This window comes from Akebia trifoliata, chromosome 4, assembly GCF_017979445.1.
Source record: "Akebia trifoliata isolate Shusen 1 chromosome 4, ASM1797944v1, whole genome shotgun sequence".
Lineage (NCBI taxonomy): Eukaryota > Viridiplantae > Streptophyta > Magnoliopsida > Ranunculales > Lardizabalaceae > Akebia > Akebia trifoliata.
In genome coordinates this window covers 1,532,221-1,554,246 of record NC_141378.1, presented here as the reverse complement: position 1 = coordinate 1,554,246, position 22,026 = coordinate 1,532,221, and the positions used below count along the sequence as shown (strand labels likewise).

The following is a 22,026-nucleotide window of genomic DNA, read 5'->3' as shown; positions in this document are numbered from 1 at the left end:
GACAAGTCAAACATATCAAACGAGATTTAAAATTCAGGTTCATTTTTTTCATTGTTAAACGAGACATCTCAAATGTATCAAAAAACTTCTCATTCACGAACGAGACGAGACATCAAAATGAATTTAAAAACCATGGCTAGCGATGAAAATAATTATATTTTGATTATTTTCATTAATCCATTACGAAAAGATCAAGGTGTGAGCATGCCATCAATTTTAAAACATTAGAATATTTTAAATATTCACCAACATATGAAGGGGGTATCTCTAAATAGCCCATAATTTTTTCTTACCAAACCTTGTACCGTTCTTAGTTGAGTATTTTTGGCTCACGGCCCAATAATAACTTGACATGTAGCACGAATGACATCAACAATAGAGAGAAAATTTATCTCTCTTACAAGCCGTATGTCTTCTACCCATAGATTTATTTTTTAAGATTTAAAATCTTAAAAAAAGTGTTGGCCCACATTGACTATCACATTAACAATCCCACAACACATCTTTATTTCATAAAAATATTTATATTAAAAAAATAATATTTTTAAAAAATGGGCACCGAGCACCTAAATTTCTAAATAAATTTCATCGGCGAAAAATAATTATTTTATTTTTCTTTAGCGTGTTGATTTTTGAAGTCAACGTGAAAACTCATTAATGTGACAAGGGAAAAGAATCGTCGATTCTATCCCTCGGGATACATAACCAGCTGACATCTGTAATTGTGCATCTTGAGGGTACAATCGCGTATCCTAGTGGACGAATCACGACACATGATTGAGTTTTGAGTCCGATTGATAGGTTGAGTTCAGAAGTCATTAGTCTCTTTTTAGAGTGCATATATCCAGAAGTTGTTTTATTTTTTTTTTTTTTAAAGAAAGTATGGGCAGGACTGGAGAGAAATTTTCTTTCTCATTGCTGATGTCATTCGTGCCACATGGCAAATGGCTGGTGGCACAATGTACATTGTGAGAAGAAAAAAATCACTCGTTCTTAATTCTTACGCGTCTGTCTCTCAACAAAACAACACCACGCCAAAACTGTGCTCCGTCAAAGACATCTATGATCTAACTGAAGAAACAAGAATAAAGAACGAAATTCCCAAAATACCCTTCTCCATCTCCTTCTTGCCTCCGCTGGGCCCATCGTCATCTCCGGACCCACTTTCAAGATCTTCTATCTATTCTCTGCCATTACTTTTCAATGCTTTAAGGTTCTTTCTTTTGTTTTGTTTTGTTCTTTTCTTTACTCGTGTCATCATTCTCTCAAGTCTCAAGTGTTCCCTCACATCGATCGACATTAGTCCTTGTTTCAGACCCACTAATCTGTAAAATAAGGGACTTTTAAAAGGAATCAAAGAAAAGCGTAAGAAATCCTCTGATTTATTCTTTGTTCCGTAGTTATTTTTTTTTACTTGTGATGGGTGCGTAAGAGAGAGATTGGAGAGAAACGGAGGAGAATAAAAAAAGGCCTTTTTGTGATTATGGTAATGATGGGTGGGATAAAGGGATTGATTTCTGAAATGGGTTCTTGTGTTTTGAAGTGATGGAGGTTGTAATGGATATGAGAGGTCGACTTGTTGCGGGATCTCACAACAGGAATGAGTTCGTTGTCATTAATGCTGATGAAATTGTACAAGTAAGAATGAAACATCAAAGAAAAATGGCTCACATTGCTTCTGGTCGTGTTTCTTATGTTGTTTTATGTATCCTTTTGTTTTGCTGATACCCATTTGTTCATTTTCTTTTTTTGTTACCTTGGTTCGATCACTTTCTGTCTATATATATATATATATTTTGGTGATTATGAAACGCTTTTGGACATGTTAGTTCTCTGTATATTTGTTATAGATAGAGAGAGAGGGACTCATTATGCAAATTTTCCATTTGTTATGTAAACTTGAGAGGCCTGAGGTGTTCCCCTGTTAATGAGGTTCAAGTGGAGGTGGGGCTGTTGTTAAATCAGTTTTTTTTGCTTTCCTTCTTAATCACTTGATTTTGGAACTTAGTTTAATATAATACCCATTTACACAAATGTTCATTTTCTTTGGATTCAGTTATATATATATATATATTGTGCTTAACTAGAATTTATACTTCAGTTTCCTTGAATATTCAATTTGTTTGTAAATTTTCAATTTTTAATATAGAATCTGTTGAGATTTTGATTATTAATTTTGAGTTTGATAGGGGAAGTCTCTGGAAGAATTGAGTTGGCAGGATTGCCAGATTTGTGGGGATGAGGTTGGTATCACTGTGGAAGGAGAAACATTCGTCGCATGCAACGAATGTGCTTTCCCTGTGTGCAGACCTTGCTATGAGTACGAGAGACGAGAGGGTGATCAGGCTTGCCCACAATGCAAAATCAGATATAAGCGCCTCAAAGGTGATACTCTCTCTCTCTCTTTCTCTCTACCTAATACTTCTTCATCTAGTGCTGTAAATAGTTGCTAATGAGATGGGTAATTTTACAGGCAGTATCAGGGTTGAAGGTGACGAGGAAGAGGACGACATCGATGATTTGGAGAACGAATTTGATATTGAGAGCCATGATGGGAAGGACCCGCAATATATTGTGGAACCAATGCTTTCCTCCCACCTTAATGCGGGTTGTCAGTCTTGTGGTGATGCATCTGAAGTTTCCATGCCGTCGGACTTGGATTCAGCATCTCCTAGTCCTGGAAGGCCTCTCCTGACATATGGCCAAGAGGTGAGTTGATATGATACAAGAGCATTTGATGCACATAGTTATAATTCAGAACTTATGTGTGGTAATGTTGATGATTTCTTGAACTTAGGATGCTGGAATTTCTCCTGATCGACATGCTCTTATTGTACCCCCCTTCATGGGTCCTGGGGTACGGATTCATCAGATGACATTTCCCGATTCGTCGATGTCTCGTAAGTTGTTTGGATTGAATCGTCTGTGTTGTTTTCTCTTTTGTGTTTGTGTTTTAGCTGAGAACTCAGCAGTGTTAATGTTGTAGTGCAACCCAGACTGATGGATCCTAAGAAAGACTTAGTGGTATATGGGTATGGGAGTATTGTATGGAACGATCGGGTTGAGGAGTGGAAGAAAAAGCAAAATGACAAGCTTCAGGTGGTTAATCACCAAGGCGGGAGTAGTAGTGGGAACCATAATGGTGGTGAACCAGATACTCTTGATTTGCTCAAGTAAGTTTGCAACCCGTCGTCACTGCTTTTTAGTAATACTACTTTTGTTGGGTTTTGAATTGTTGTTCTTCTTCTCTTGTATTAGTATAATTCAAGACTTAAAGCAGAATTCTTGAATTATGTCTACTTAGCGGTGGTTTTGAAATTTTCATTGGATAAGCTGGGTTCAAAAGTATTTTATTAGGGACACTGAAACTAAGAGATATTATTGTTTAATTACAAGTTATTTAGTATCATATGTTTTGGCATTTTATGTTTCACTTTAGGCTTTTTATATTTTTCCTATTTACGAGCTGGCTTTAATTTGTCAGGATGGATGAAGGCAGGCAACCACTTTCGAGAAAGTTACCCATTCCGTCCAGCAAAATAAATCCATACAGATTGATAATTCTACTCCGACTTGTGATTCTTGGCTTCTTTTTTCATTATAGACTTCTCCACCCAGTCCACGATGCATATGGGTTGTGGCTGACATCAGTTATTTGTGAAATATGGTTTGCTGTATCATGGATTCTTGACCAGTTCACAAAATGGTTCCCAATCGAGCGCGAAACATATCTTGATCGTCTGTCTCTGAGGTATTTCAAGTCCACCTGTCTTAGATTCTCAGTTCAAATTTTTTGGGTTTATGTTTCCTTACATCCCAAACCTTAATTTTCTCCAAGGTACGAGAAAGAAGGGAAGCCCTCTGAATTAGCTGATATAGACATCTTCGTAAGTACAGTTGATCCTTTGAAAGAACCTCCACTTATCACCGCAAACACCGTTCTATCAATCCTTGCTGTGGACTATCCGGTTGAAAAAGTGGCATGCTATGTGTCAGACGATGGTGCTGATATTCTTACTTTTGAAGCTCTTACAGAGACATCCAGGTTCGCAAAGAAGTGGGTTCCATTTTGCAAAAAATTCAATATTGAGCCCCGGGCGCCAGAATGGTATTTTACTCTGAAGATCGACTATCTGAAGAACAAAGTCCATCCAACATTCGTGAGGGAACGCCGTGCAATGAAGGTCTTCAACTGTCATCCTTTGTTCATCATTGCGTCATCTAAACCTTATCCCAATTACTGGGGTCAACAATATCAATCCTATTTCACTATCTAAATGTATCACGAAACAAATCTTCAGTCAAGGCATATTCCTTTATATCTTTCCTTACTACTTACATGAGTCCATCTATGTCATTTTGTCCTTCTTGCCCTCTTAAGAGCTTGCAACTTGCATCAACACACTCTTTGCACATGGCCAAATCATCTCAAACAACGACCCTTATTTTATCTCTTATTTATTGGAGTTATCCTAAATCTTGTCATATACCCCATTTTTTATTTGATTTTTCCAAGTCTCATCACTCATCCCACTTCAATATCCTCTTCTATGAAAATGTTTTTTTTCTCCCTCTGGTCGTATTTACCGTTTCCTAATTGGTGTAAAACATTTCTTAATTATTTTTAAAAATAAGGATCTCTCCATGTTCATTTGTAAAGTTACCATAATCCCTCAGACTTTATTTTGTGCTTTATAAAAACTTTGAAAAAGCCCAATTCAATTTTGATACAAGGCAACAAGTCATAGAAAAAAAAAATAGCCAAGTTCAACATGGCATCTTATTTAGGTCTAATAATTGGGTTTTAAAACCCATTGAAGTCTCCAAACAGTCAAAATGGTCTCTGATTAATTCATTGTGTGTGTACAGAGAGAATATGAAGAATTTAAGGTTCGGATAAATGGGTTGGTTGTCAAGGCAAAGAAGGTTCCTGAGGAGGGTTGGATAATGCAGGATGGGACATCATGGCCTGGAAACAATGTCCATGACCATCCGGGAATGATCCAGGTGACAAGAACTCCTATTTTGTTCTAGTACACCCTAGTTTTCTCATATTTTGATCAGTAGTAATTATAAGGGGAGCAAACTAGGCAATTTTTTTCAAGTAAGTCTCCGAGAAGAGCATAGAGTTAAGGTGTCAGCAGTTCTCTAATCTTGTATTATCTTCTGGATTCAACAGGTTTTCCTTGGAAACAATGATGTATGTGATGTTGAAGGAATTGAGTTACCTCGTCTGGTGTATGTTTCTCGCGAGAAAAGGCCAGGCTTTGATCACCACAAAAAAGCTGGTGCAATGAACGCTTTGGTGAGCTCAAGTTTTTCTTTTTTAATTAGTTAAAGTTTTCTGACTTTTTCCCCATTTTACCCTTCTTTGTCATCAACAAATTTAGATCTTGATTTTATTTAGTATTCCTCCATTGTTACTTACTTTTCTGATTCTTCAAGATGAGGGTTTCAGCAGTCATCTCCAATGCTCCATACATTCTGAATGTTGATTGTGATCATTACATAAACAACAGTAAGGCTCTTAGAGAAGCCATGTGCTTCATGATGGACCCGGCATCAGGGAAGAAAATCTGCTATGTGCAGTTCCCTCAACGGTTCAATGGGATCGATCGTCACGATAGATACTCAAATCGCAATGTTGTATTCTTCGATGTTCGTAACTCTTCCCAGTCAACTCCAAATTCTAGTGTTGATGTTTTCTCCCTTTTTTTTGGAAAAAAAAACACTGAACCACCCCGTTTTTTTTCCTGATTGAAATCAGATTAACATGAAAGGACTTGACGGGATTCAGGGACCGATTTATGTTGGAACAGGGTGTGTTTTCAGAAGGCAAGCTCTGTATGGCTACGATGCACCCACCATGGAGAAGCCCCTGGGAAAGACCTGCAATTGTTGGCCGAAATGGTGCTGCTTGTGCTGCAGGTCTAGAAGGAAGAACAGAAAATTGAAGCAGAAGGACAGGAATAAGAAGATGAAACAAAGGGAGGCATCAAAGCAGATACATGCACTTGAAACTATTGGAGAAGGAATGGAGGGTGAGAAAAAAAAAGTCTTCCTTGTGCTAGTAGTGTTGTTATATGACTATAATATCCAAAACCCTATGTAACTTGTAGCCAAAATGAATTCTATTTGCAGGAATAGTTGGTGAGAAATCATCTTCAATTTCCGAGCGAAAAAATGAGAAAAAATTTGGGCCGTCTCCAGTGTTCATAGCTTTCTCACTCTTGGAAAATGGTGGGATTCCTCAGGGTACAAGTACGGCTTCACTCCTGAAAGAAGCCATGCACGTTATTAGCTGCGGTTATGAAGATAAAACAGAGTGGGGAAGGGAGGTAAAGTGGTTGGATGAGTTTAAAAAAGCTTCGATCACTTTCTAATTTAAGGCCCCATTTGGATAGCAAGTAGATAGTAGCTAGGAAGAGATAACTTTGGGAAAAGTAGCTTTTCAAGTAGAAAGTAGTTTACTTTTGCTTTTTTTAAAAGTTAGTAATTTTTTACTTTTTAAATATAGTTTTCTAAAATGAATCCAAACTTACTTTTTAACTTTTTAACTTTCAAAAGTAAAAAAGTTACTTTTTTAAGTGCATCCAAACAGACTCTTAGGAAATATCTTTCCTACTCTTTTACTTTCTAAATTTAAATTTGAATCAGGTTGGGTGGATATATGGCTCCGTCACAGAGGATATCTTGACAGGCTTCAAGATGCACTGCCATGGCTGGAGGTCTGTGTACTGCATACCAAGAAGGCCCGCGTTTAAGGGGTCAGCTCCCATCAACCTTTCAGACCGTCTACACCAGGTTCTCCGATGGGCCCTTGGATCCGTTGAGATTTTCTTAAGCAGGCACTGTCCGATCTGGTATGGCTATGGATGTGGTTTGAAATTGTTGGAGCGGTTTTCATATATAAACTCGGTTGTGTATCCTTGGACATCAATTCCTTTGATTGCTTACTGTACTTTGCCGGCCATCTGCCTCCTTACCAATAAGTTTATCATACCTGAGGTACCGCTGACAGCCCTAGAATTTTCACTTTATTTAATGAAGATTATCATTAAAATACTCTCTCTAGGGCTTAAAATGGGTTGTATGCGGCTCGGATATCAGGATATCAGTATCTAGATCTGAATTTCTTTATCCACACCCGAATCCGACTCGACCTAAAAAATGTGTTTTCTCAGCTCATTGCGTAACAGACCTAGGGATCCCTCATCACATGGTGCCTTACGGCACTCGAGTTAATCCCCTCAATGTAGTGTTAGTCTTACTTCAAAGTTTCTAGGAGTTACCCCAACTCACTTAGGCATTCGCACACACAAGAGAACACTCACACTTGGGTGTTTTAACTCTTGGAAGTAGCCACACGAGCACTACATAATTAGGGTTAAGCCCGGGACACTTGGGTCAATTTTCTGGAAGTCAAGGCCTAGATTGTTCACTTTGTTAGACTATTTTAGCATTAATATTTCAAGAATATTTCCGTCTCATACAGAAGTTCTTGTGTACTATGTACAGATTAGCAACTATGCCAGCATCGTGTTCATGGCTCTTTTCGTATCCATAGCCGCAACAGGTATCCTTGAGATGCAGTGGGGACATGTTCGGATAGATGACTGGTGGAGAAATGAGCAGTTTTGGGTGATTGGTGGTGTCTCATCACACCTATTTGCTCTCTTCCAAGGTCTACTCAAGGTTTTGGCTGGGGTCAACACTAGCTTCACTGTCACTTCAAAAGGAGCCAATGATGGAGAATTCTCGGAGTTATACCTATTCAAGTGGACGTCGTTGTTGATTCCTCCCACGACGTTGCTGATTATCAACATAATTGGAGTCGTGATTGGGATCTCAGATGCTATCAACACAGGTTACGAGTCATGGGGTCCATTGTTTGGGAAGTTGTTCTTTGCTTTCTGGGTCATCATCCATCTCTACCCATTCCTCAAGGGATTAATGGGAAAACAAGATAGACTGCCCACTATTGTGTTGGTCTGGTCGATTCTTCTGGCATCAATCTTCTCACTCTTATGGGTCCAGATCAACCCATTTTTGCCAAAAAGCGATATCATATTAGAAGTTTGTGGGTTAGATTGTGACTGAGCTACTCAGATAAGAGTTTTAAAAATGGTTTGAATTAATTGCAGTAAGTTCCATGCCTCGAACCAAGGCAGAAGATATCTAATTGCAAGATTTTGTGGGATGATCAGATCATGAAGATGAGTTGTGAAGGAAAAAAAGTGTGAGGGGTTTGTGGTCAACAAATATACACACAAAGGGACTGGCAACTGACATAGATATTTATTTTATAAAGCTCTGACTGGTTCTTTTGATATTGGATATTTATGGGTTGGAACTTGGAAGAAGGTTGATTTTAGGCAACTTATCTGTAAATCCTGAGAACATTGATCACAGTTGAACATTTTCATGGTTTAAATTATAATTTATTTCCTTCCTCACTTTCTTTTATGTTTGTTTGGTTTCTTTTTGTGATCTGGGCTTACAAATCACACTAAACTCAGTACTCCACGAGATTTTGGATGGATTTTAGGCACCCAAAAGATGTTAATGACATTTAAAAGCAACTTAAACTAGGACCCCAATTCCCCTGCTTGCACTAATGCATGTTTTTATCAAAGTTTAGAGTTGGGGTGTTTACATTGATTTAAGAGTCAAAAAACCCATTAACATCCTTTGACCTGTCATCGATTTTGTTAATGCAATCCTCGGGTGTTTACATTGATTTAGGAGTCAAAAAAATCATAAACAATTTTCCCGATGAGAAGAGTCAAGAATCGATTACTTATATGATATCCAAACCAGTCCAGCATCCTTTTCTTCATGCACAGAGAGTGTTTGGTGTCAAAATGTACCAAACTCTTGTAACCCCCAAGGACCACCAGAGTTAATCGAACAATTGTAACCAACCGCCCATTTATATGACAGACACCCTCATATATTGTAATTAAACTAGAGGATGCCTCTGAGAGTAAGGGTATAGAAATGGAAAGATAATAAAATTAGAGGGGTATTTTTAGAAAGGGTAAAAGGAGAAAGGAAATAAAATTGAAAGAGCATATTTAGAAGAATTGTGCTAGAGGGACCTCAAGATTGTACCTCATATCACACTTTCCTGATGTGGAAGTGTGTAGGATTCATGGATATTTTTTAACTTGTATCTTGATGAAAAGCATCTATAGTTCCTACTCTCTACTACGAAAGTGCGATATGAGATACAATCCTCGGGTCACTTCAGCATTATGCTTCTTAGAAATGCACAGGATAGATAGGAGAGGAGGGGAAAGAAAATATAATGGATTTGTAGTGTTAATCCATGTTATTCAATCTGCACGATAACTCGAACGATTCATTGTATTCTGGCTCCCATTTGTTTCTTGACCCAATGATGCTAAGTTCATTCGAGTTATGGTTTCTGTTGCACTAATTATTTCATAAAAAAATATATTAAAAGACCGACTTAAAATAGTTTATGTCATCCGAGACGTGATGACTCAGACGAGTCAACCCGATCTTGCGGGCGAGACGAAACAAAGTAATCTTAAAAACAGGGTATAACTGCTATTAAGTAACAAAATCAAGGATATTTGAGTCATTTCAATCAATCGGTTGCCCTTGCCTTACCCTCTCCTTATAAGAGGACGAGTTTTAGGGTTTCCCACTTCTCTACTTGAAGAAGGAGGAGGACGCCTCTCTGGTGAGCTCTCTTATCATATCTAGCGATCTGTTAGGGTTTCCTTCATCATTTTTCGTTTTTTTTTTCGATTCTTAGCGAAATATAGGTATTTGTGTTCTTTCTTTCATTCTTTCTCGATCTGTACTTCTGTACTGTTTGTATGGATTCATGAACGCTAGGACGTAGTGCATCGAAGATTGTTTTCTTGCTCACTGTAGATTAATTTTGATGGAGCTAATTAGATCTGTGTAGTTTGAGCTTGATTTTATATGTTAGTCGAACAATCTACTATGTTTCCTTCTTCAAATGTTTCTGATTTACTTTAACTAGGTAGTAGTTCTTCAATAACACCTGTTTTTATATCTTTCTATTTCTGGAAAATGATGGTTTCCTCTCTTCCCTGGATACACACTTTTGATGGTTCCGTTTTCATCACATCGATCTACACTAATCCCGATGACCATCAATGGTGTGGATTCTAAAGGATCTTCTCTTTATGAGCGAAGCATCATTTCTACAGTTTTGTTTAGCTTATTTTGAAATATATATATAACGTGTTTTTGTTCTTGAGCAATTTTAGAGCCCTGAGGTATTTCAAGTTTTCAAGTATTTTTGCAGTTTTGGATTTTTGTATTTATATAATAAGCATCTAAGCAGTATCTTAATACTTCACCTAAAAAAACTTGGGACTTGTTGTAACTTTTGCGTGTATTTTGTTTCAGGGTGAAGAAGGGTAAGAATGTCTCACCGAAAGTTTGAGCACCCTAGGCACGGTTCCCTTGGGTTTCTCCCAAGGAAGAGATCTTCTCGTCACAGGGGAAAGGGTATAATTATTTTAAGAGTTTTTTATCTAATAAATATAACAATGCGCTTTATATTTCCTGTATAACTAATTCATTTTCTTATTTCCTGTATAACTAATAGTTTTTTAAACCACGATCCTATTTATTGCAAAACATATGTTGAAAGTTTCTTAAGATAATGGTTTAAAATATTGGAATGCACCGGAACATGACCCCCCCCCCCCCCAAAAAAAAAAATAAAAATAAAAATAAAAATAAAAAAATAAAAAAATCAAATGTTTCAAGAGTGTATTGGGTTTGTATTATAATGTATTGGTTTGTATCGAATGTACTGACTGATACCGTATTGTTTTTTTTTCCTTTTTAATTGAATCTTTTAGGTATTGTGAGTGGCAATTATGGGTATCCAACCATGCCACCCTTAAATTGTTTAATAATTTTTTAATTCAATTCAGATTTAAAACATTCTGAAATTAACTTTTTTTCAACATAACTGCCTGAATTTTTTCCCTCCAAAAAGGATGGGTAACCAAGCGAGGGTACTTTTTTTTTTGTATTGAAAATTTCTAGACCCAAAAAATGGTGAGGGATGGGTCATGCGTTGGAGTTGAAATTTCAGACTCCATTACCCATATTGACAGTTGGGAGCTGATGGTTATAGGGAATGGTAATGCGTTGGAGTTTCTCTTAAAATAAAAGAAAGTTCATCTAAATAACGAGACTTTCAGTTTGAGTGGAGCTACTGAGCTAGTTAGGAGGCAGTGGGGGAACTTGTCCCCACAGAACTTCGAGATAACCCTTATTTGTCCTCCCTCTGACACACGCCCCCATCAGAGCCATAAATCATTTGCCTCTGGATACACAAGAAAAGATCTATTGTTATACGGGTCTTTGACGGGGGTGTTAGGAAATCATTACATGCCCCCATTTGCCTCACCTACCTCCCCCCCCCCCCCCCCCCCACCTCCAATTTTTTGAAGATGAAATTGCCTCTTGTTTAGGACTTCTCTCATGGACTAATTGAAAATGACCTAAATATCCTTTTCAACTTCTAACACAAAACCTCTGAATGTCTCCCCAAAGCTTATCATCTTTAAGCTCTTCTAGTGTACCATTAACTATAGTTTGCCCCTACTAAAAAAAAATCCTAGCTCAGTCCCTGCACTTGATGAAACCATCTTCTTTGGAGGATTTCTCAGCTGGGCCGTTTTCCACCTTTTGTTACTAATAGTCCATGTGTAGTGGTCTTATTTTGAATTAGTATTTTTTTGATAGGAAAACCATTATTTTGAACTAATATTAATAGGCATTATTTACAACCATTTTATTGTACATTTGTTGTAGCCTTTTTTCGTTTTGTATTTGGTGGGAGTGTATTTCCATGAGTTTTATTTCTTTCAGCAATTATTTTTCTCTTTTTGTTCTCGTTGCTACATTTCCTATTTCAATTTCTTCTTACCACAAGATCTTTGCATTTTTGAAATGTAAGCTTTGCTTATACCTATTAAAAATAATTTGTCACACCTGTGCGTGTCTTGTTGAATCTAATGCTTCAGTTTGCATTATTGATTAATGCAGTGAAGGCTTTCCCCAAGGATGACCCAAGCAAGCCTTGCAAGCTTACCGCCTTCTTGGGTTACAAGGCTGGGATGACCCACATTGTCAGAGATGTCGACAAACCTGGATCAAGTAAGCACCTGCCTATTCAAGTCCTTGTTACTTCATGCCAAATGATTTATATGAGAATTCCTTTCTGATTTTCTACACTTTATCTGAGTATTTAAGTTGCTATTTTTTTTTAAAGAAAATTGTTTTCCTTGAAAAATTGTGTTTTGTTTAAAAAATTGTGGTATTTTCCTGACTTTGTAACTTGTAAATGGGATCTTTGAACCATGTTGTCATCCTTATTGTAGAACTTCATAAGAAGGAGACATGTGAGGCGGTGACGATTATCGAAACTCCTCCAATGGTCATTGTTGGAGTAGTAGCTTACATTAAGACACCTCGAGGCCTTCGTTCTCTTAACACTGTTTGGGCACAACATCTGAGTGAGGAGGTGAGAAGGAGATTCTACAAGAATTTTTGCAAATCCAAGAAGAAGGCCTTCACAAAGTATTCCAAGAAATATGAGAGTGAAGAAGGAAAGAAAGATGTTCAAGCACAGCTTGAGAAAATGAAGAAATATGGAACCATCATTCGTGTTCTGGCTCACACTCAGGTATCTATTTGTCCTTCTTAGATCAAGTCCTTTGAGTCTATCATCATATTATGGTACTAAACTTAAATAATGGATTATTCTATTGTTCTGAATATCAGATACGGAAGATGAAGGGATTGAAACAGAAGAAGGCACACCTGATGGAAATCCAGGTGAATGGTGGAACCATTGCACAAAAGGTGGACTATGCAGTTGGATTCTTTGAGAAACAAGTCCCAGTCGATGCTATTTTCCAGAAAGATGAGATGATCGACATCATCGGTGTGACCAAAGGAAAGGGTTATGAAGGTGTTGTTACTCGTTGGGGTGTTACCCGTCTGCCCCGTAAGACTCACAGGGGTCTGCGTAAGGTGGCGTGTATTGGTGCCTGGCATCCAGCTAGAGTCTCCTTTACAGTTGCCAGGGCTGGTCAGAATGGATATCACCACCGTACTGAAATGAACAAGAAAATCTACAAGCTTGGAAAGTGTGCAAGCGAGTCACACGCAGCCATGACTGAGTTTGATAGGTTAGTTTCTCGTTACCGATGCCATTTGTACCATTTACTATATATATAATTTACTTCCAACACTTGAATCTAGTTTTGTTGTTGAATCAGAACTGAGAAGGACATTACTCCCATGGGTGGATTTCCTCACTATGGTGTGGTGAAGGAAGATTATCTGTTGATCAAAGGATGCTGTGTTGGACCCAAGAAGAGAGTTGTTACTCTACGCCAGTCCCTGCTGAAACAAACATCTCGTCTGGCCCTTGAGGAGATCAAGCTCAAGTTTATCGATACCTCATCCAAGTTCGGCCATGGGCGCTTCCAGACCACAGCAGAGAAGCAGAAGTACTATGGACGGCTCAAGGCATAATTATAGGATTCGAACTCTGGAGTTCTGGGGGTTGCTTGCTTTAAGTAAAATAGTAGCTATTAATTGTTTTTTTTTCTTTTCCGGAGACAAATCTCTTTAAGTTGGTTGTGGGTTTTTGAAGTGGCTGAGACTGTGGACAGCCGATGATTACTTCTTTGATCTAGTTGAGTTATTTTGCAATTTTGCATTGTTAGGTTTGAATTTTGTTATTATTATATTTTGAGGATATTTTATTATATCTCTATTTTGCATGTGGCTAAAGTGAGAGGTGGAGTGGTGCTTGCTCTGATATCTCATTTCTGATGATTTATTTTTTTAATGGCTTAAAACACATTTCCGATGAAGTTATTAAAGATTCCATCTATGCCTTCTAATACCCTGGTTTGCAGTAAAAAAAAAAATTGCTTCTACAATTATATAAAATATAAAATGTTTTTTTAAGTATAAAATATGAAATTGTTATTTTATATTATGATTTATCAATTAACAATGACGAACGCAAATTATTTTCTTTCTTATGATGAATATTATTTCATTCTGTCATTTGTTACTCAAATAAGACATTAATTTGATCAGTTTTTGTTCTTAGTTTTTAACATAAATTTTGGGTCTTACATTTTGACCGTAGCTAGCCCTTGCATGTTGAATACTTCTAGTAAAAGCTTATTTGATTTGACACTTTGGTCGATCTAGTTCATTAATTTCATGAAGCCCAGTTGCCTGGCTAATGAACAGTAGTGAATGGAGAAAAAAGAAAACTTAAAAGAGCATAATTCAAGAAAGTAGAAAAAAACGTACGAACATAGGTTCGTTCAAACTTCCCAGACACCAAATGCACCAGTGTAGAAGATAAGAAATTAATCTCACTGAGGGTGATTTAGGAACTCTCCAAGTTTTGGTGAATATCATGTCTTCAAACTTAAAACATGCCCACTCATGGAAATTGCCCTCATCAAGTCTATAAGCTGATGAGGAGAACATGCTATGGTTTTTTGTTTTTTTCTTACATAGGTTTAAAAGTTCGTTTTTTTTATGAAGGTTGAAGAAATTTTACCCTAGATGTTAAAGACAACCGGTTTAGTCAATAAAAATCACGGGTTTTAGTTATATGTTGAAGATTAGGACATTTAAGTATTTTTTTTTTTTTTGATAAATATAAATTGTATAAATGAAAAGAAGATAGGGAGGGAAGACCAAGGTCAAGAGGATATAAGGAAAAAAAAAAAGGGGCAACTCAAAGATCAGCACTTCAGGAGCCTTCAAAAATCAATCCTCTGCCTTTTATGCAAGCCAAGGAGGAAATCAATTGGGAAGGTGAAGCTGGAACCTATAACTCAAGTGCTACAGTATCAAAGGTTAATATTTGTTCTTCTAGGGGCGGTGATTAACAGTGCAGTCTAACTTAATATAGAAAGAATGTACTTGTCTATTATTCTCGATGAAAAAAGCATGTTGGTGGCGGAATTATACAATTTTGTTGCAGCTTTAGAAGAAAATAATTCTCAGTATTAAATGAGGGAATAATCCTGTCAACCTACCTACAAAAACATAGCTGCCATGCTCAATTAGCGGCTCACTAGTAACAACCAGCCAATCGTGCCTAAATATATATAGTTCAAACCAAGAGCAAAGCAAACACGCAAAATTTCTTCCCAAACCAGATGCTTATACCTCGACACAATAGAGGGTTCAAGTAGCTGCCTGCACCGGCTCATATGATCTAAAATCCCGACCACGCCCACGTCCCCTTGCCCGGCCACGTCCACGTCCACGTCCTACAGGATTCCAAATAGCATAGCATTACTAAACCTTCAGTAAACAAGTACATAATATACCGATGTCAGAGCACAAGTCAAATCCCATGAGAACATTTTAGGAAATTGCAAAGTGAACATATTATATTTCTGAAATGTGATCTGAGGTTCTTGGATACATTTTCTTAAATCGACGTTAATTAGAGAGGGAAAAAAAAAACCAATATTAGACAGAAGGGCTTGTGATGGATGTTTTAAAAATTAGCATCAATACCAACACAGCAGGTGCACTTTTGCGGAGGATGCATTTGTAATTCATGAACAGCTTGTGATGGCTATAATTGAATATTGAAACTCATAACTTGAAAACAAGAAATGTAAGAATGACTAAGGTTACCAGGGCTTCGGGCAGGTTGTGCTTTTGATTCACCATAGTCGTTGTAACCACCAAATTCTTGATGCATATCTCCATTACCATACCCTCTTCCACGGCCACGGAAACTGCTACCTCTAGCACGACCTCTACCCCTGCCACCATATCCTCGCCCACCATCCCCAGCCCCATCTCCATTGTACTCCCCAACCCCATTGTTGTACCCTACATAATTCGTATTAATGAATAGTTAACAAGAAACTATCACAATTTTAAAATATTTGTCTCATCCAAACTCACCAATTAGCTACTTTTTCATGCTTTCTGAGCAATTTATGATACCCAAAAGCAGCACCCCATTCAATGTGAACCACATATAATTGAAACATGTTTTATACCAACAAAACAAAGATGGGGCATATGTGTGACTGAAGCAAACAGGGTATGATGAAGGGCGATGATGGCATGAAGAGTGATGCACAAGGCCTGATACGGTGATTTAGATGTGTACAGGACAAATTCCCCAAAGGAAAAAAAATGGATATTTGGAGTGGGTATACCAATCAAGTAAACCGGGCACAACAAAAATATATGTCCCCCTTCTCCCAGGGAGGATGAAGAGAGAAAACTTTGTAAAAATTTAATCTCCCCTAGCATTCACCAACAACTGACACCAGTATTTTAGGTGTTGTACACAAATCTTGAGGTACTGATGGCATACCCAAATCCCTTGATCAGTCCGACTTAACAGTTGAATTTGACTAAAGTGAATTTCTAGAATGAGTTGTTCTACTTCTCTCTCAAAATTCATCAAATACATTGGGTCATTGCTACAAGTTTATAACACTGACATAAGAAAAAAATAGTTAATGCGTTCAAACACTACTATAGGAGATGGATACTACCTCTGGCTCTACCTCTTCCACGACCACCAAGTCCTCTACCACGCATGCCAGAGGAGCCCTCTATATTTCATGAGCCAAAGTGGAAAGTAGTCAACAAATCTTATTGAGAAAGGAAAGAAAATAAATATTCTTGAAATTTCAACGTCAAAATATTTCCTTACCTCCTCCATTATCGAAGTCAGTCCATGGCTTCACTTGATCAACTGGAAGAGGCGATTGATACCTGTATTATAAAGGGGGAAAAGTTACTAAGCAAATAGCATTATAGGCTGTCATTACACAAAACAAATGATGAAATTGATAGCCCTAATCATCATTGAAGACATCTCAAAGATTTGGGGTCAACTAAACGATTCTTATTCCAATTTTGTCAAGAATCATGTCTTTTATTATTGAAAGTGCACTTGTATTCACTTTCACTATCTCAATCCAAGTTCTTTTGAGTCTTCCTATCACTCTTACAAAACGTTTTCGTTCCATAAACGTTTTCGTTCCATCTACGTTTTCTTGAACGTGTTCATTTCTAACCTTACCTTTCCTACTCTTTCCACTCATCCATCTCAACATCCTCATCTTTGATACGTTCAATCTATTAACATGAAGCTTCTTGACCACCCGACTCATATGCCAATACAAATAAAAGGAGGTCGCTAAGATGCATTTCATTTAGAAACTTGCCAAAATCACAAACCATCTAGATGCAATTATTTCCAGAAGCACCAAGTGATTTCCAATATAGATGAACAATCCTTGTATCTATTTCCATGATTTTTTTTTTGTTTACCTTAAGAACTTTCATACCAACAAGAAACTAAGTTATTAGAGAACGTGTCTTCTCTTTTTTTTCACTAAGCAGAACATATCCTTTTCTTCTCTTAATATATTGTCCTTTTATAAGGATATAAAAAAATTATAACCACAAATGGAACATCTACTTTATCATTTGTGAAAAATGACTACCCACATGCATCCTAAACTTACTTAAGAATCAAAAGCAGGCCACCTACAGTAATGTGCTCAACAGTCTTAAGCAACTCGTCAGAACCTCTAATATCACCAAAGCCTCAACTGTTGAGCACATCAATCACTTTGTCTCCCAATAATTTCTCTTATGCATGCATAACTCATAAACAAGGTGACTGGCAATTAACTCATTTTTTACTCCACCAATGTACACGTCCAACGATCCAAAGAAGTGCAAAAAATTTCAATATGAAGTTACTAAAAATGGAAATGGATATAACAATAAATCCCTTTTTCTTGAGAAATTATGGAAGGATAACAAATAATATGTCAAGGCCAAGAAATAGCAGCCATAAATCTTTCATTTGGTAATATTATATATTCACTATATTTACATATAAAACACTAATCCAAAAGCAAAATCCCGATATTTCTTTGTAAGATCTATAATTCAAACATAAAATGTTTCTTTCTTTGGTGGCTCATAGAATTGTCAACAAACTATACATTAATGAGAATGTCTAGTGGCATAGCTCAATTCATAAAATCCACTTAAGTAGCATCAACACAAGGCAAATACATAAACTTCTTTAACATCTACAGTGTAAATCCTCTAAAGCATCAAGAAATGGAAAGATGGTCACACACAAAGTATTTGCTCTCATTTACCCTATCGAGGACGTATCCAACTCCTTCTTCGACAATGTAATTGTGATCATTGAAACATGACGTGTAGTTTCCAGGCTGCAACAGAAAGGAAATGTGTCAGTGTGCATTTGTAACATACTAACCCATATGATGCACAAACTTACGGAAGAAGGCCTTCTTCCAGTGGCTCCCACACATCAGTAATATCAGTAGATCCAATAGAAGTGTTTTGATGGAGATCAACAATCCTTCTCTGGACGGAAAAAAAAAAGCATTTAATATACATGGTGATAGAAAAAGAAACCACTCTTTGAGAAAGATATCAAAATATCACATTCATGTGGAAAAACAAAGAGAAAACATAAACACCACAACTATGAACACATTGCACACCTTAATTAATTCAGCAATCATGACAGTCTTGTTGATGGCTCTCCCCATAGCTTTAAGAACAATTTCTTCGGACCCTTTCTCCTACAAAGAAAACATGAAACAAGGTAAGATAAATAAGATATGTTCCAATTTCATGTATGACAATAGAGCTGTATGTCAAAAGGAAATAGCCACTACAAACAAAATAAAAATATTATTGAGAGACGGTAGAAACATAGCCAGTTAAAAGTTTAGGTTGTTCCCAGTCCACACGCATACAAAAAGGTGCAACACATGCATATAAGCAAGGCTGTTCACAATCCAAACGATGGGCTAATGGGAGAAAAAATAAATTATGAAAGGTTGAATTAGCAAAAAAATATTTATTGTTTTTGGTCAAAAATGGATAGTGAACAAATTATTGTTTTCAGTGGAAAATGGGTAGAAGAAATATGATAGTTACTTCATTCTAATGAAAATCAATGAGACCTATTGAGGGCCAAGACGGCTCAAAAACTAAAACAATTTGAACTATTTTTTTGGGAACCAAGGTATCCAAGCTTCTTTGAGCTCCCGACTAATCCTCGACATGCAGACCCCTCTCCCCACACATGTGAGGTAATTTCTGGGATAAATCCCTGGCGGTGACCCTAAGAGGGATTCAAACTCAAGACCTCCACTTCCAAGATAGCAATTGGACCATCTATGCTTTATAGAGTTGAATGTGGGGGCAAAGAACCCCATGTTCATATGATTTTGCATAACCAGAAGAAAATGGTATTTGTCTTCGAATTCAAGGATATTGTAAGCTTATGGTCTAATTCAAGATGAGTTGAAGATGAAACGTAAAGTAAAGAAACCTGTAGTAGGGTGGCGGCATAAGTAATGTAGTTCCTCATCCTTCCCTGAGTTGTTATCCGTATCTCGTTGTCTTTTATCTGTGTGTCCGCCCTCATCTTCTCCACCTTCTGGTACCGATCCATCTGAAATTACCCGAAATCCCCCAAAAAACAACAAACAAACAAATCAACAAAGCAAAAAAAACACAGATTTGACCGCGTAAACCACGAAAACCTAAATATCACCGAAGCTAAAACACAATAAATCAGAGTTGAAACAACAGGAAACACAAAACAGTAAGAATCTCCACCCAATAAAACTGCAGAAACAGAATCTAAACAACATAGATACATTTGAAAAACATTTTAGGTTTAGGGTTTGGAGATACAGCGAGTTGAAGCGAAGTTGTGTCTGTCTCTGAAACCTCGCTCGCTTCCTCGCCTGCAGTAAAGAGTCTCTGGACTGGTTTTTATTTTGGTCTAAAATTTTGGCTCCAAATGTTGTGTTTATGGCGCCCTTTCTACTTTATATTCCGGAGAAGAAAGAGTGACCGAACCAACCGGTTAACCGGTAGGGCTTGCGATAGCCGTTATTATGCCCATGAGACCCGCCTGCTTTCTCGATGGAGGGATAGATGGATAAGCGATGGGCTTGCGACTTGAGACTTCTTTCTTTGGCCTTTGTTTTTTTTAAAACCATAAATGACGTCAGAGGTTCTCCATCAAACGTACGGCTCAGATTTGTCTCAATTGAGCCCATTGGCCCTTTAACCAGTCTGGCCCAGCGCAAAAAAAAAATAATATTAGGGCCTGACTATCTCCAAAATGATTTCAAAAAATGCATTAATTTAATTTTTTAGATAATCCAAAATATCAATTCGACTCTGACCATAGCCTAGGGTTGATAATGGATCAGTTCGGTACTGGATCAATACCACTTCAATATTGATCGAATTTTTTTTAATCATGTCCCCGATCCAATTGGATTGATGAATCTGTGAATTGAATCCAAGCCATTTCATTTCATCCTTAATCCGAAACCGATCCACACACATGGTTTTTTTTCCTTCAAATTATCAATGTTTAAAAAAATTAAAAAATATAAAATGGTACAAATTAAATGATGCTGAAGTGACCTCAGCCTAGATCCTTATATCGCACTTCTTAACATGAAAGTGTATGGGAACCATATATGCTTTTCATCGAGATATGAGTGAAAAAGCATCTATGGTTCTTATCAACTTTCACATCAAGAAGTGCGATATGAGGTTCCAGCTTGAGTTCACTCCAACAAGACTATAAAATTTAAAAAAAAATCCACTTTTCAACTACAAATATATATAGAGGGAAACCTAAAAGACTGAAAACATCTTATATATATGTACTTATATATGAAATTATGAATAAAAAAATATTAAAACGTATTCAGAGCGGATTGGGGTACAACTTTATTCGGTCCGAAATCGTATCAGATTTGAGATTTCAATCTGCATCCAAAAAGCTGATTTTTCATGTTTTCTGGATCGTACCAGTTTGGACATCAGGTATATTTCAGATCATTGCCAGCCCTACGCAGCCTATTAGTGCCAGATTTGGGCAACCAATTTAGGCCCAATAGGGCTGGTCTAGGTGGAGCCCACTTAGATATGGATTAGGGCTCAACGAAAGCCGGCCCAAACCAATCCATTGACAGACATCCCCAGGTGAAAGGTCTTGTAGAGATTTCAAGGACTTTGTCTGGATCCATTTTCTCGGGTTATCCCTAATCAATATTCTCCCCATCTCAATTGAACCAATTGTGGCAAGTATTTTCATTTTGAAATTTGGTCGAGAACTAGTGTGATGAGCTCGAAGGAACGTCTCAAGAGTCCAGGAGATTAGGATTGTATTACAACTTTTTTAGATAGATCAGTGATCACATTGTGAAGGAGAAGAAGAAGTAGATTTACCTTTGGACATACATAGAGAAATCAACAAATATTATTAGTTTAATCAAAAGGCATTGTTATTGTCAGAGAGCACGCACGCATTGATGGTTGGGAAATACATAAGAGTTATCACTGAGAATCCAGAATATATAAATTTTGATCCCATTTCTTTATCTAAAAACATCTTGATCAAATTCGATAGATCGAATCACTGTTGTATTTTGTTAATCCCAAATTTAAGGACTAGGAACAATTACTTACTTTATTCAGGCAGGTGAACCTGGCAATATATATATATATATGTATTTGTGGCATAGTTCGCAAATGTCGGTTTCCTTATAAAAAACATTTATATTGGATTTTTTTTATTTATTTAAATATGAATGTATATAAAATTTTGAATAATATACTTCACTTTTACGACCAATGATGATGTATATATAAAAGCGATATATTTTGCAATTAAGGACCACATGCCAACCGAGCTGCCCAATAACTTGTGCTGCCGTGCATAATATACACTTGTAACTCTTATGCCAAAATATGTGACTTAAAAGAAAATGGAATGTACATGGATTTTTCTTTTATATTATGGTCAAATATTAACAACAGAGTGATTTTAGATAGCCACACCCATGGCATGCAGGGTTCCCCTTCAGATATGGTCATTTTACG

At 37.1% G+C, this 22,026-nt stretch overlaps 3 protein-coding genes across 4 annotated transcripts; 2 read left to right on the top strand and 1 right to left on the bottom strand.

Moving 5' to 3' along the window:
- The first annotated feature begins 1,046 nt into the window (after positions 1–1,046).
- LOC147402808 (cellulose synthase A catalytic subunit 5 [UDP-forming]-like) lies at positions 1,047–8,598 on the top strand. 2 transcript variants are annotated; one of them, XM_086438155.1, is made up of 15 exons: positions 1,047–1,365; positions 1,544–1,638; positions 2,190–2,385; positions 2,474–2,709; positions 2,798–2,900; positions 2,987–3,173; positions 3,485–3,751; positions 3,839–4,184; positions 4,870–5,007; positions 5,180–5,305; positions 5,446–5,658; positions 5,768–6,041; positions 6,142–6,338; positions 6,658–7,008; positions 7,519–8,598. In XM_086438155.1, exons 2-15 carry the CDS (start codon positions 1,546–1,548, stop codon positions 8,098–8,100), a joined length of 3,309 nt encoding a protein of 1,102 aa, XP_086294281.1. In that variant the 5' UTR covers positions 1,047–1,365; positions 1,544–1,545; the 3' UTR covers positions 8,101–8,598. The 2 variants fall into 2 exon arrangements, with proteins under 2 accessions (XP_086294281.1, XP_086294280.1); XM_086438154.1 differs by having other exon boundaries at positions 1,047–1,638.
- Positions 8,599–9,607: 1,009 nt separating this feature from the next.
- LOC147402807 (large ribosomal subunit protein uL3) lies at positions 9,608–13,820 on the top strand. Its single transcript, XM_086438156.1, has 6 exons — positions 9,608–9,712; positions 10,414–10,515; positions 12,073–12,183; positions 12,408–12,712; positions 12,811–13,220; positions 13,311–13,820. Exons 2-6 carry the CDS (start codon positions 10,431–10,433, stop codon positions 13,567–13,569), a joined length of 1,170 nt encoding a protein of 389 aa, XP_086294282.1. The 5' UTR covers positions 9,608–9,712; positions 10,414–10,430; the 3' UTR covers positions 13,570–13,820.
- Positions 13,821–15,053: 1,233 nt separating this feature from the next.
- LOC147402806 (uncharacterized) lies at positions 15,054–20,070 on the bottom strand. The gene is made up of 9 exons (XM_086438153.1): positions 19,813–20,070; positions 19,445–19,567; positions 18,606–18,686; positions 18,377–18,465; positions 18,234–18,308; positions 16,763–16,824; positions 16,602–16,661; positions 15,721–15,921; positions 15,054–15,344 (listed from the first exon to the last, which is right to left on the bottom strand). The coding sequence occupies exons 2-9, from the start codon at positions 19,565–19,567 to the stop codon at positions 15,259–15,261; spliced, it is 777 nt and encodes a 258-aa protein (XP_086294279.1). The 5' UTR covers positions 19,813–20,070; the 3' UTR covers positions 15,054–15,258.
- Positions 20,071–22,026: the final 1,956 nt, after the last annotated feature.

Excerpts from the sequence above, each read along its gene's own strand:
- LOC147402806 (XM_086438153.1), bottom strand. The coding sequence starts at position 19,567 with ATGGATCGGTACCAGAAGGTGGAGAAGATGAGGGCGGACACACAGATA. Across the intron at positions 18,309-18,376 it reads CTGGAAGAAGGCCTTCTTCC|CCTGGAAACTACACGTCATG; the intron begins GTAAGTTTGTGC and ends TTTCTGTTGCAG. Across the intron at positions 16,662-16,762 it reads TGACTTCGATAATGGAGGAG|AGGGCTCCTCTGGCATGCGT; the intron begins GTAAGGAAATAT and ends CATGAAATATAG.
- LOC147402807 (XM_086438156.1), top strand. The coding sequence starts at position 10,431 with ATGTCTCACCGAAAGTTTGAGCACCCTAGGCACGGTTCCCTTGGGTTT. Across the intron at positions 10,516-12,072 it reads TTCTCGTCACAGGGGAAAGG|TGAAGGCTTTCCCCAAGGAT; the intron begins GTATAATTATTT and ends TGATTAATGCAG. Across the intron at positions 12,713-12,810 it reads GTGTTCTGGCTCACACTCAG|ATACGGAAGATGAAGGGATT; the intron begins GTATCTATTTGT and ends TCTGAATATCAG.
- LOC147402808 (XM_086438155.1), top strand. The coding sequence starts at position 1,546 with ATGGAGGTTGTAATGGATATGAGAGGTCGACTTGTTGCGGGATCTCAC. Across the intron at positions 3,752-3,838 it reads CTTGATCGTCTGTCTCTGAG|GTACGAGAAAGAAGGGAAGC; the intron begins GTATTTCAAGTC and ends ATTTTCTCCAAG. Across the intron at positions 5,659-5,767 it reads GCAATGTTGTATTCTTCGAT|ATTAACATGAAAGGACTTGA; the intron begins GTTCGTAACTCT and ends GATTGAAATCAG.